The sequence below is a fragment of the Alosa sapidissima genome, chromosome 22, assembly GCF_018492685.1.
Source record: "Alosa sapidissima isolate fAloSap1 chromosome 22, fAloSap1.pri, whole genome shotgun sequence".
NCBI classification, from domain to species: Eukaryota; Metazoa; Chordata; class Actinopteri; order Clupeiformes; family Clupeidae; genus Alosa; species Alosa sapidissima.
In genome coordinates, this window is record NC_055978.1 from 28,161,402 (window position 1) to 28,174,407 (window position 13,006).

A 13,006-nucleotide genomic window follows, 5' to 3' on the forward strand; every position below is an offset into this window, starting at 1 on the left:
CATTTCTCATCATCAGTTGAAAAGATCTAATATCTTGCTGGTAAATACTTGTAATATCTTGCTGTAAATGGTAGTTGTCAAATCAGCTGGCACCAGTGAGCATAGTTCAATTGTGAATTTTTGACTACAGGAAATAATGCTCAAGTGAGATTTGCTTCCATGTATATGTCCACGGTGGCATGGTTCTCCCCCTGGCATCATTACAGGCTTTTCCTATCTACGTCGGTACCTTCTCAAGCGCTGTTTCTCTACTTGTGGTAGACCTTACTTGTGATTGGAAGATTGGTGGACGTTGTTGGTAGAACCAATCATAGTGTGACTTACTCAGAGTCGGCCGAATCAACATGGCGGCTTTCTGAGTTTATGAAGAAAAGCTAAGGTGTAATTTAACACTGTACACATATTTTCATTGTATTTGAAATTTTATTTTTGTCATTGATGACTTAATGAACAGCAGAAAGAAAATGTCAAGTGAAGGCAATAAAAAACAGTTCTGGAAAAGGAACACAGCAAAGGTCCCTGGCAGGTAAGTGACGTGGTCAAGCCAGTAAGTTAGCCGACATATTAGCAATCTTGCTAGCGGGCATATTGGTAGCAAGCCAACGTTAGGTTGTTTTGGTGAGCGTTACATTAAATGTCTGTCTTTAATGTTAACACCAACAATGCACCAGTCCCTTCTGAACGCGTACGTTACGTTAATATCAATTATTCGTTCGTGCTTGATATATTTGACATAGACATCACATCATAATGATAGCTAACGTGATCTAGCTAATGTTAGCCTACTTGTCATGTCAGGTTAACTTATCCAGCTAATATCATTGCCTTTCTTGTGTGCTAGCAAGATGGGTAAATTAACCAATTTTAGTGTTGTCTTGCGAACTATTAAGGATCATTTAGTTAATGTCAGTTGGGTAACTGGGCAGTTAACGCCACAAGTAAGACACCAGAAGTTGGTGGCATGTCATCATTAGAATAATCAGTTTGTTTTCTATCTTGATGACGAACTAACAGTTATCTAGCTTAGAAGGTATCTAACTTACACTCAACATGTCTAGAGTTGTACGATTGGCAGTGCCTTTTAGACTTCAGAATATCATTTGATTCAGCCCAACTTTTGTATGTTACACAGGAGAGTAGCTGCTTGAATGTGAACGTTATGTGTAGTTTCCCCCTAAAAAAGTAATTGTAGATTTGTTTCCGGTTTTAGCTAGCTTAGCCATCCTTATCAGCTGTTAAATATAGAAGTTGGTAAACATACTAGATGTCTGTCTTTCCCGTAAAAAAACGGTATCTGTTGATCGCTCTTTATGATTTACTGGCGTCTATGGAACTTATCGTAGTCAGTTTGGCAATTAAGCAGCAACTCTTAAGCGACGTGCAGCCCTGGTCACATGAAACACCTTTTTAGTTCATTTCATAATTATGATTATTGATGGTATGACATGGTGATCACGGAACCTGTTTTCATGTGTATTTTTCCAGATGATTAAACAGTCTTTGTTTTCTGAAACATCTAGCCTATTTGAATTTTGTAATAAAAAAGCACACTTCAAGAAATTACAAACTCCCCATCTTACTATATATGAAGCATATAGTCAATAAACAGCATTCAATGTGAAGAGTAAGTCACTGACCGCCTGCTCTTTATTCCAGCATACAACATGTGTATGGAGCTCAGCATCCTCCCTTTGACCCTCTCCTTCATGCCAAGTAAGATGTTTTAATTGTGTGCATGCATTACAGCGTTTGATAGCATGAATCAATACCAGACACAGAAATCTAAAAAGGCAATATCCAGCGTAGTTAAGTTAAAAAGTAACTTTTTAGTAGAAAACTCCGGTGCTTTCTTGTGAAGGCAGGAATTATTTAAAATGCCAGTTGATGTTTATTTGGACTTTATTTACACATTTGTGTGGTACCTTGGCTATATCAAAAAAGGACAATACATCCTGTGTGTTTTACTCAGTTTCATTTTTAGCGTATACTATTTTATAAAACTAATAATTATCTGAGAGTTGCTTTTGCATGACTAATGCATGGATTTTGAAGTTTTTCGTCACAGTTGGTGGATTTTTATTTCTGTGGTAGTTCTTTTCCTGCATGATTAGGTTTCTGTTCAGAGACCGCATGTTCAATCATGGTAATGTCTATAGAGGGTTGTTTTTCATTTTCAGTGGAGTTCGAATGTGTTCAACCTGTAATGGAAGAGTCTCAGGGAAAGCAGTGCGGCTCCAACTCCACTATTCTTATGCTAATGTATTTTTTTAAGACGAAAGGCATTGGACATGTTTTTGGTGCTCCAGCTGTTTTCCAATTTAATGTGGTGCTGCTGAGTTTGGAGAACCTTATGGGAAGCTGTATTGGAATGGAACTATTTTCTGTTAATTTACACAGAAATAAACGTCTCTCATACTCAGGGGGCACTTTGTGAAAAGGTCAAATTTAATTGGTTTTGTGCATTGGAATCTCTAAGAGCCCTTTATAAGAGATCAGGGAAAAGGATGGAATTTGTGTTGTTTATATTATGTGTGTTTAAACTCTTGCTGTCTTTCTCCATTACTCTATAAAAATGCAGGTATACATAACTAGGAATATTGGTTACTGCCTTAGTGGCTATGATTATGGTCATACATAGGATATTCATACACATAGAATACAACATTACATGAATCTGTTAAGGCTATTTCTATTCAAATTTGCTCTTCCAGAGGTAGAGGTTAAACCGGTAGTCTGTTGACCGTATTTTCTCCTGTCCTAGTTTAATCAAAGCTGGAAACAAGCCACCGCTGACACCAGGTAAACCAAAGAAAGCCACCACCTTCCAGGAGTTTGAGAGCATCACCAGTGATGCATGGGATGTTGGCGATGACGATGATGAACTGCTCGCCATGGCAGCCCAGAACCTGAACATTGAGGTTGTCATGGAGACCGCCAACAAAGTCATTGAGAATCACAGCAAACTCCAAGAGCGGCAACAACAACAACAACAGCAGCAGCTGCAGCTGGACGACGTGTTTGAGCCAGAGGACAAAGAGGTAGAGGAAGAGGTGGTTCAGGAGGACGCTGAGGAGGTCGATGGCGAGGAGGAGGAAGGGGAGCACGAAGAAGCAGCCGAGACCGCCGCCGAGCTGTCCTTTAGCTCTGAGGCCGGTTCACATGGTGACAGCCGCCTTGTGAAGTCCTTCAGTGAAGCCCCCATTGGCTCTCCAAAGGGTCAGTATCTGACTGTGATGCTTGTCTCCATTTTAGTTTCACATGTACTGTATGTAACAAAGAAATTGCATCTTTTTTTCCTGTTGTAAAAGAAGCTTAGTGTGCTAGTAGGCTGGTGGTTGATAACATAAGTGTTTTGAGCTTAACAGTTATCTCCTTGGAGCCTTGACTAGGAGGGAAGATATTGTGTTTTCCCTTCCTGCTATTTCCCAGAATCAAAATGAATGCCCCCAGCTTCACCTCCATAACGGAAGAGGGCTGTTTTCTGTTGCTGCTCTGTGATTCTGCTAGCGTTAGTTAGATGGATGGCACAGATAATAAAGTGCCTGTCCATCTGTTCTTACTCAAGGTCCCCTACATTCTCAGCATTCAGCCACCCTCACCAGCCGGTGTGCTAGCTTAGAGCAGAAGTATTTGTCAGGTACTAGCCTCTGTAATGAGCATGAGATGAAATTTACTTGCCTTTCTCAAATGCGCTTTGTTAAATCATGCTGGCTTAAAATTACACAACGGGACTTAAAATCTATCTCTGCACAACAACAACTGTTTTTGATCTGGTGTCTCAAATGGTTGATTGTGTGCCTGCTGATGTGGAGGCTTCAGCTTGTTTGGCCTTATTAGGTAATAGCAGACAGGGAGGCTTTCATTGCTGTAGCCTGCACCGTTCAGGCTAACGGACATTACTGGTGTGCAGTACTCAGACCCGGGTGTGCAGGCTATCTTGCCTTGGCTCAACTACGGCTTAGTAATTGCACTTAACGGGATTGGTAGTTTGGGTAAATAGTTCTGGATCCAGCTTGAACATGGGCATTTGTTAATGCTGTGCATTCTGTTGTTGCTGTTTTTGTTTGTTTGTTTATGTGATTGGGCTCAGAGCTGGCAGGTGAGCAGGCTCTACACCGGCAGCAGTCCCTGCCCCACAGGCCTGTGATTCCGCTGGTGGCTCGCATGGCTGACCAGAACACCTCCGGCACCCCGGCCATGACTGAGAGGGAAGCCTCCCGTCTGGACAAGTTCAAGCAAGTCCTTGCTGGACCCAACACAGACCTTGGTGAGACCTCTTTACCCCATGTTTTACCTACAGTTTGAAATTGTGTGTGGATGTACTTGACAGATTTCAGGCTTGATGACTGTCATATCATATTCTAAAATGCATCTGGTCAGAACATGTCATTTGCTGAGAATTTAAACATTACCACTGAAGAGTTGTGGTTTCATAAGGCTATATAATTGCAGAAAGCAATCAAATGCATTCTGAGAAGGCACAGTGATTAAGATCCTGTCAGACACCCTGTTGTTGCATTGCCGGACATGATTATGCATTCTCCTCTTGGTGTTTGTTTTTTTTTTTTTTACATGGAAAGAAATTTGAATAATCACAGCATTAGTGTTCCATCTGTGCAACAACATGCCTTTGATAAATCTCAGTACAGACAGTACGTGTTGTAAAGTGATGGTATCTTTTTTTAAGTGATCAACAGCTGCTGTGTGGGGAACTGCAAGTGTCAAGCTTTACTCCGTCATTCAAACTTCCTGTGCTCATGAAAGTTTCAAGGACTCTTGAATCATGTGTCCTCCCTGGCTGCTAGAGCTGTCAGTCAGTGGCGCACTGCAGAGATAAAAGCATGTAAGCAGATTGATAATGAATGGCGTTTGAGGCGTGAGGACAAAGGTGTACGTGTACTTTAACACTGACAAGTCTGAGCACAAGCCTCCATTGTGTTCTGTCCCATTAGCTGCCCTTGTAACGTATTGAACATTTCCGTATTGTTCTCCGTGATTGAGCTTGAATGGCTAATTGGAGTACTGCAGCGCTGTGGGAAGCTGGGGAGTTTGGAACTAAAGTGCATTGTGATGCCGCCGCCGCCGCAGCTGTCTTGGCCAAGGTGCGCTTGATTGGGAAAACTTTTCTCCAGGCATCTCCCTTGGCCGCTGTCGCGTGATGTCATGAGGCCCACTTCAATCAGTATTCCGGTCTCCGTAGTGATTTATAAGTGTGTGAGTGAGAGGAGGGGCTTGGGCGCTGGCAGACGCTGATTCTCAAACTGTCAGCTGGCATTACAACAGCCCAGCCATCAGGGCTTGTCTTAATTTAGTTGTTGTCACCTTATTAAATATCTAAACTGACTAGCCAGACGTGGACTGCCAGAATGAAATATGAAGGTAATTCCGTGTACATAATTAAGGCGGTACGAGGGGCCGGTGACAGAGATGGATCAGGCTGTTGTCCTTTGGAGGAGGTCGATGTCCCTGTTCCCCCCCCACAGTGACACGGCATCCTGGACTGTATGGCGCATTCATCACCTCTGTGGTGAGCACCAGAGGAAGAGCCAGCCAGCTCGCTCCCACTGCATCAGCCACCGGATGGGCAAGCGGGGGAGACACTGCCCTCTAGTGTACGGCCTGGAATCCTCTCCATGGAAGTGTTTGCACAGTACAGCATAGAGCTGCTGAGAAGGAAAGGCTGCCAGTATGCATGTAATACGCATCCTTTCCCTCAGTCACTCTCTGTTCTCAGTGGGGGAAATACCAATTTTGACCTGATGAAGAGTGGGTATGACTTGGCTTAGGCGTACTGCTGCTGTGTTCTAATCACAGAACATGCAGAAGAATGCAACTGTGTTGGCATGGTTGTATCTTGAGTGTGTCAGTGGACAGCTGCTTCTCAAGCAGTGAGAGGTCTGTGCGGACTACTGAGCTCAAATACAACACTCGGAGTCTGACCGCCTAAAGAGGGAGGCGGGCGACTCTTGCTATATCTCTGTGTGTGTTGGACCACAATGACAGGACGCAGTGGCTTTTGCTTTGATATGGGATCAGTGAAATCTTACTGAGTTGGACTGTGTGTGCTTCGCCCCCCTTCCAAACCTTATTTTTCTCAAATTTGACTCCTGTCCAAGCAGAGTTGAAACAGTGTTGTTGCGAAACTGGAACTTTTCTGAGCTCGCTGCCAGAATATGCAGGATGGGGAATAGGTCCAAATGCCATTTTGTTTGGCAGTGAACTCTGAAAGTATTTTGAAGTAACGCTGTGATATTGCTCGTGTCTGGACACGAATTTGGCAGTGGACGTTATTCTTCACTCTGTGAATAGGGGCAAACTTAGGATTAAATGGTTTGTCTGATCGCCGCATGCAGGGAGATGGCATGAGGGAGAGTTCATACTTGGTCAAAACCCATCCCCTATTGCCAAGCACATATCAATATGGCTTCTTGTCCAAATCCAAATGACTCAGACAGGGTATGTGGGAGTTTGGAGAATGACGGTCTGATTTCGGTTGACCTGCACCTCAACCAATCTCTCATCAGCGGAGTGCTTCCTTTCTGCTGTAGCTCTTTTAATGGGCATCTTCTATATCAGGGCTGAAGCGTAGTTTTGGAGCTGCTGTTTGTGTCACCACTGGGTCAGCTTTTACACTCTGCTCTTTGAGAACGTAAGAGGATCCGACCAGGCAATTATTTCATGGCGGCAGGGAGGGTTGCCATGGAAATGCACTCTGGTTCTGATTGGGGGGTTCTACCCCTCACTCTTCCCTTTGACGCACTGCTCTGTCTTTCAGTCATCTTTTCTGTTTCCCTCTTTCTCTCTCTCTCCCTTCCTTCTCCTCCTCACCCCACATTTAGGCTCTCTCTCTCTCTCTCTCTCTCTCTCTCTCTCTCTCTCTCTCTCTCTCTCTCTCTCTCTCTCTCTCTCTCTCTCTCTCTCTCTCTCTCTCCTCTCTCTCTTTCCTCTCCCTCTCTCTCTCTCTTTCCTCTCTCTCTCTCTCTTTCCTCTCCCTCTCTCTCTCTCTTTCCTCTCTCTCTCTCTCTTTTCTCTCCCCCTCTCTCTCTCTTTCCTCTCTCTCTCTCTCTTTTCTCTCTCTCTCCTTCTCGCTCGCTCTCTCTCTCTGTCTGTCTGTCTGACTAATGTTCAGTGCTACGGTTGGGGGAGCTGCGGGTCTGCTCATCTCTCTGCTCGCCTCTCTGCTTCTCATCTGACAATCCTGTTACACAGCAATTTAACTATATTATAGGCTTACTATGGGCACCATTCTGGAGTTAATAGTCAACATCAAGGCCCGGCATGATGGGCTAATTCAATTTGACTCAATTCTGTCGTGTTTTAGACGTGTGCAAGGGTGCATTTTTTAAAGGATATCATGTATTGTGTATGAAAATGGCAGAAGTGCTGATGCCTCAGCGTGAATGTTCTGGAAAATTGAGCCCTTCCTAGAGAGGCTGATCGTTTCTATTTCCTGACTTGCATGACCATTTCATTGACTGCTTTTCTATCCAAAGCGCAGCGAGAGCTGTGATCCTAGTGCCACTGGTGAATATTAAGGGAGTTTTTCTCCTGCCGTCTCCTAGCGTACGGCCATGCTTAATAAGCGGCTTGAGCAGTCACCATATTTGTCTGACTAATCAGTGTATAGTGAACGGATGACATGCATATTCATGAGATGGGCTTTTAAGAAACCACAGGCTTTGTGGAAAGCTTGTTTACAAGTTTGTGTGTGTTGAGGTGACCTTGATGACAGTGAACCAAAACGAGCTCAAATGATGTGTGAGTATGGCTCATAGCTGCGCCCAAGGCCAGGGATGGTTAATGTGGCAGAGCTATTGTGGTGCCTCAAAATGCCACTTTGAGACTTTTTCTTTTATTCATGTGTGTGTTTTGTTATGACTAGCACTCTTCTGGCCTTATACCAATGCCCTCCCCCACCTGGGGCAAGCTCTGTTCACTCAGCTGAGGCCTGTGACCTGACCTGTATTCTGTGCAGGACTAACAGCAGCCTTGCCTTAATTTGATCTTTTTGAGTCTGCTGCTGAATGATGCTGTGCTTATGCAACGTAACATTTGTATGATCGCTTTTATCTGCATGATCGATTTACTCATCGTTGGAATCTCTCCCCTCTGTAGGCAGTTTATTTATCTTAGGTTTTGTGTTTTAGAAAAAGGAACCACAGAAATATTCAAAAACCATACAAAAACGGCATATTATTACAAGGATTTAATTGTGAGTGTTCTTTTTTGTATTTATTGTGACATTGCAATTTTCTCTGTGGCAATGATGGGATTAGAGGGTGGGTGTTCAAGATTACAGGCTGGCCCACTCCTCCATCTCAATGCCAGTGGTAGCACTGCATTTCTAATAGGTAGCCCATGTATAAAACATCCCACACTTAGAGGAAGCCATTGAAGTTAAGTCAGTAGAGCCAGTAGCTCAAACTCTTCAGCAAAACTTGGATTAAGTTACGGGCTGCCAGTAGCCTAAGGGCCTCTAGTTATCAGTCGGGTTAAGCAAATCCTCACAGAGATGTGAGCTGAATGTCAAAGACTGGAAGTTCTTACGATAGACCTGTTTTTTTTTTTATTCTCTGGCTAAAACAGTCATTATGCCTATGGAGTAATCATAGGCCATTTGATGAAGAGCCACTTCAGTGGGACTGTTGGCTGCTGGGGCCGGTAGTGATTAGAGCACTGCGCTGGAGATCAGCCCATGCTCACTTGCCCACCAGCTAGCAGCACGTCTGTGTGTGTGTGTGTGTGTGTGTGTGTGTGTGAACTTCTTCAGCAGCCCTGTGAAGTTGCAGCCAGTAGAACTTCTTGCTGTTAGCCTCCTCCTCTTCCTCCTCCTCCTCCTCCTCGAAATAACAGTTCCATTTAACGGGGGGGTTTGAGGAAAGTTTCACCGCTCATTTTTTTATGGTTAAATCTGAAAGTTTTATGAAGTTATACGTGAAAATGTGTCACACTGATCTGAGTGTTGTATCTGGTTAACGACGCAACTCCACAGTAAAAAGTGGGGAAATTTATAATGCAATCAATTAAATGTGGCTGCACATAGCCGGCAGGAGCCCAGAGGATCTGACAGGGTCTTACTGTACCCTCCCCAGCCACCTGGACTATATTTCATCCCCCTGAGCAGGATCAGGCAATACAGAGAAGTATCTTTTTACAAGGCTCCCATTAGTTTATGAGCGCGCCTGGTGTCACTTTGTCCTTTATTTGACTTAACTGCACCCGCTGCCTTGGGTTTAAAGCAGAAGTTCTAAACTTTTACGGCCACGGGTAAAGATGTTTGGCAAAATGAAACGCTCATTACCTTTTGGCCTTTTGTTTGGTCTGTTTTGGGTTGTCTAATTTAAAGAGCAGGTCATGGGGAGATCATCTAGACTAATGTCACAACATCAACATGTGGTGCTCGTACCGTGTGACAACAACACAATGGGGGCCTCTCCAAGTACTCTGCCTCGACACTTTTCTTAAGAGCCGTGCAGACAGACAGGCAGCCCAGGTGAGATGTGTGTGTTAAGAGGAACAGATGCCAGTGGAGGAGTAAATCCCATGCTGGATCAAAAGGGCTTGGCCCTGGATGATTTCCCTGATCCAGGCTGCTTGTGGAAGTGCAGCCCTGTCCCTGATACCATTTCACTGTGTGACAGCTGAGTGCTTTGAAGAGTGTGTGGGTGTTTTGAAGAGTGTGTGGGTGTTTTGTGTGTGTTCTTTTTCTTTTCTTTTCTTGCTCTCTGTATGCTGGCATTCACCCTGACTGGTGTGCTACCTGAACTTTGTGTGTGTGTGTGTGTGTGTGTGTGTGTGTGTGTGGTGTGTGTGGTGTGTGTGTGTGAGAGTGGTGTTTGGATAGTGCATGGCGTATGTCTGCCAACTGGAACCTTTCCACTCCAGTTCACCTCATCACCTGGGCTTTTATGATTGACACCTCCTCTCTGGCTTGACAAATGGGATGCGTCTCCTTCCTCATCTGTTTTTTTTTTTTTCACCCAGCTTCTTTCTCTCTTCAGCCGAGTCTTCAAACAGAGGGGAAAGAAAAGCTCCTCATGACTTTTCTGTAAAACTATTTATTTTGTTCGGTTTTATTTATTTATTTTGAAAAAGATAAAAACATGGCCTTTCTCCCCATAATACACTGATAAACACCACTTGCCACTGTCTGAGATGTGGCGAAGGGGGGAAAACAGAGGGATCTGTTGTTCTCTTTTGTGCTGTTTGCCTCAACATTGCTGAGGGCGCGTGCCAGGCATTCGGCCTGCCTCTGTTTCCATTCAGAGGAGACTGTGCTTCATTCACTCCCAGCAGAAAAGATATTATTGCATCCTCCTCCTGTAGAACGAAAGTGGGGACGGGCTAACAGCGTGCAGAGAAAACGCGGCGCGAGTGCAAGACATCTCTGCGGCTCTTCAGATGTGGCGCGCACACACACACACACGCACACACACACACAAGAAGAATTGGGGATGGGGTGCTCTCAAAGAACAAGCACGGAGCTGACTAGAGTATTGTGCAAAGCCTTCAGATGCCACCTTCCGCTTAGCTCCAGCTATGTCTCAACGAACGCTTTTCAGCTTATTTTCTGGCTCCACTTTATTTCATAGCATGTTAAAAGAGCATAATTTTTCAGAAAGTGTCACCCTCTCTGAGAAGTGAGACAGCCAGCGTTAATGAGACGTCATGTCTAATTATGCCAAGACTTTTATGGGGTGTATTTATGTTCATATTCGTCGCTGCAGAATTCTTTTCCCTTTATAAAAATGGTTTTAGTGTAAAAGATTGCGGGCTCTCTCGGCATCAGATCTCGGGGCCCGTCCCTGTGAGGTGGCAGTGAGATGGGACGGTGCTGATGACGGAGGCTCGGCGCTCCTCTGCTGTGGTGGTAATTGGCAAAGATGTAGAGTGGCGGCGAGCCGGCTCACTCTCAAAGCCCTCCGTCAGCAATGCTGCTCGGCATTTTGGAACCAGCCCCCCAGAGAGTTTAACCAGCAGGTTGGTGGTGAACACACACACGCACACATGCACACTCTCACTCTCACACACACACACACACACACACGTACGTACGCGTGATGTATGGGCCTGCTTGGTGGCAGGTCCCAACTTTTCCAGCTGCTGCTTTAAAATCAGCGCGCTGAGGCTGGATGACGCAAAGGCTCTCACTCAGCGTCCAGTTTGATGGCTGGAGAGCCTGCTCTGGAGGTCACCGTCTCCTGGTGCGGGGGAAGTGTAAGTTTGTGTCTGCCTCTCCCCCCCCCCCCCCCACCCCCCCCCCCGCTGTGAGATTAATGCCAGGCGCAGGAAATATAACAGATAGTTTAATTAAGCGCGGGCCACAAGATTCATTGACTAATTTCTGCAGCTGACAGCGCAAATGAGAGTTCAAAGGTGCGAGCCGAGGAGAGACACCCTTGAGTGGCTCCGGGTGTAATGAATTGAGTGCTTTCCCTATAAAGTTTCACCGTAAAGCCCGGTGTTCATTAAAAGGCGGCCGCTGGTCTGTCAGTTTGAGCTCCAGGCACCTCTACCTTTCTCTCCTCCCCTTATCTTCCCCCTCGGAGGCAGCGCAGCCCCAACCTAACCTATAGCCGCTGCTCACCAGCCCCTTTGTGTAACACGGAGCCTCTTTATCCCGCACAGGAAAGAGTCCGTGTGGCCCTGAGCTCTACGGTCGGTTGAGTAACGCTTCTACTCAAAGCAAATAAGATGCTTTAATGACTGCTAATAACGTTGCGAGGACGTGCACGCGGTGGATGCCGAGGCCCGCGAGGTTCAGTCCCCCGCGCCAGTGGTCTGTGTTCATGTAGCCGAGAGAATAATCAGCTCTGCCATTTCAAGCAGCTTCATCAGGCCTGTTAGCTGTGCTGCAGCCTGGAGGGGCTAAATAAAGCGTATGCGCTTTGCCTTTGAGGATGGCAGTGCTTATCTACCTGCTGCTGTGCCGAGGGGCTTTTTAAATTACTGCTTCTTGATGGGTGTAGTACCGAATATCTCGGATCTCATACACACACACGCGCACGCGCACACACACACACACACACACACACACACACACACACACACACACACACACACACACACACACACACACACACACACACACACACACACACACACACACACACACAGATTCTCTCTCTCTCTCTTCCCCCTGTTTCCTCTCTGTCTATCTCTTCTTCTGTGTTTCTCTCATGCGTTCACTTTTTCTTTTCTCTCACACTGTATTGCTCTTTTTTATCTCAGTGTGTCTCACTCTCTCTCTCTCACCGTGTCTGTTTCTGTCTATGTCTTAATCTTATCTCTTTGGTTTGGAGGTGGTGAAGTCAATCTTGAGATGTTGTACCTACATGGTAATCTAATTATCAGCTTGAATTAATGCTGGTTTTGTAAAGGATGGCCGACAAGAATGTGTGAACTTTTTGAAATGTACAGGCATGGCATTGTGTTGATTTAGTGAAATGTATTTCTCCTGGCTGTAGATGGAATTGATGCGGCTTCTCCTATTTCATTGGCTGAAAAATTATAATTTCCTTTTTTCGTCGTTGTTAAGCAATAGAGTTGCTGGCGCTCTGAAAATGTTCTCTCTGGGCGCTATAAATAAGAACTGCAGAGAACATGGTCAAATGCATCTGTCTTCATGTACAACGCTATTTCTCACTGCATGCCTTAATTTACAGCCAAATCAGTTTCCCTGCTCTCGCAGCACAGGAGACGGCACAATACACAATTACAGCCCAGAGGCTGTTGCCGCGGGTTGTTGTGGAGTCGTGTGTGTGTGTGGAGCCGGCAAAAGCCTAATAAGCTCGACCTTTTGAGGCACAGCTGGGGAAATTGTCATTGGAAGTAATAAATGCAACGTGCCCAAAGTAGGTCTTGTGGTTTTGTTTTCTCAGGTGTAGGTGATTGTTCTCACCTTCATAACTGGTGTGTGTGTGTGTGTGTGTGTGTGTGTGTGTGTGTGTGTGTGTGTGTGTGTGTGTGTGTGTGTGTGTGTGTGTGTGTGTGTGTGTGTGTGTGT

At 45.3% G+C, this 13,006-nt stretch overlaps 1 protein-coding gene across 1 annotated transcript in view; it reads left to right on the forward strand.

Annotated features, from left to right (window-relative positions):
* Nucleotides 1-335: 335 nt before the first annotated feature.
* The window catches only part of tbc1d22a (TBC1 domain family, member 22a), an 82,312-nt gene continuing 69,641 nt past the window's right edge, over nt 336-13,006 (forward strand). The window contains exons 1-4 of the mRNA XM_042077871.1: nt 336-526; nt 1,657-1,713; nt 2,762-3,216; nt 4,091-4,267. Of these exons, the coding sequence (XP_041933805.1) occupies nt 447-526; nt 1,657-1,713; nt 2,762-3,216; nt 4,091-4,267 (769 nt within the window). The 5' untranslated portion in view covers nt 336-446. The remainder of the gene's footprint in view (nt 527-1,656; nt 1,714-2,761; nt 3,217-4,090; nt 4,268-13,006) is intronic.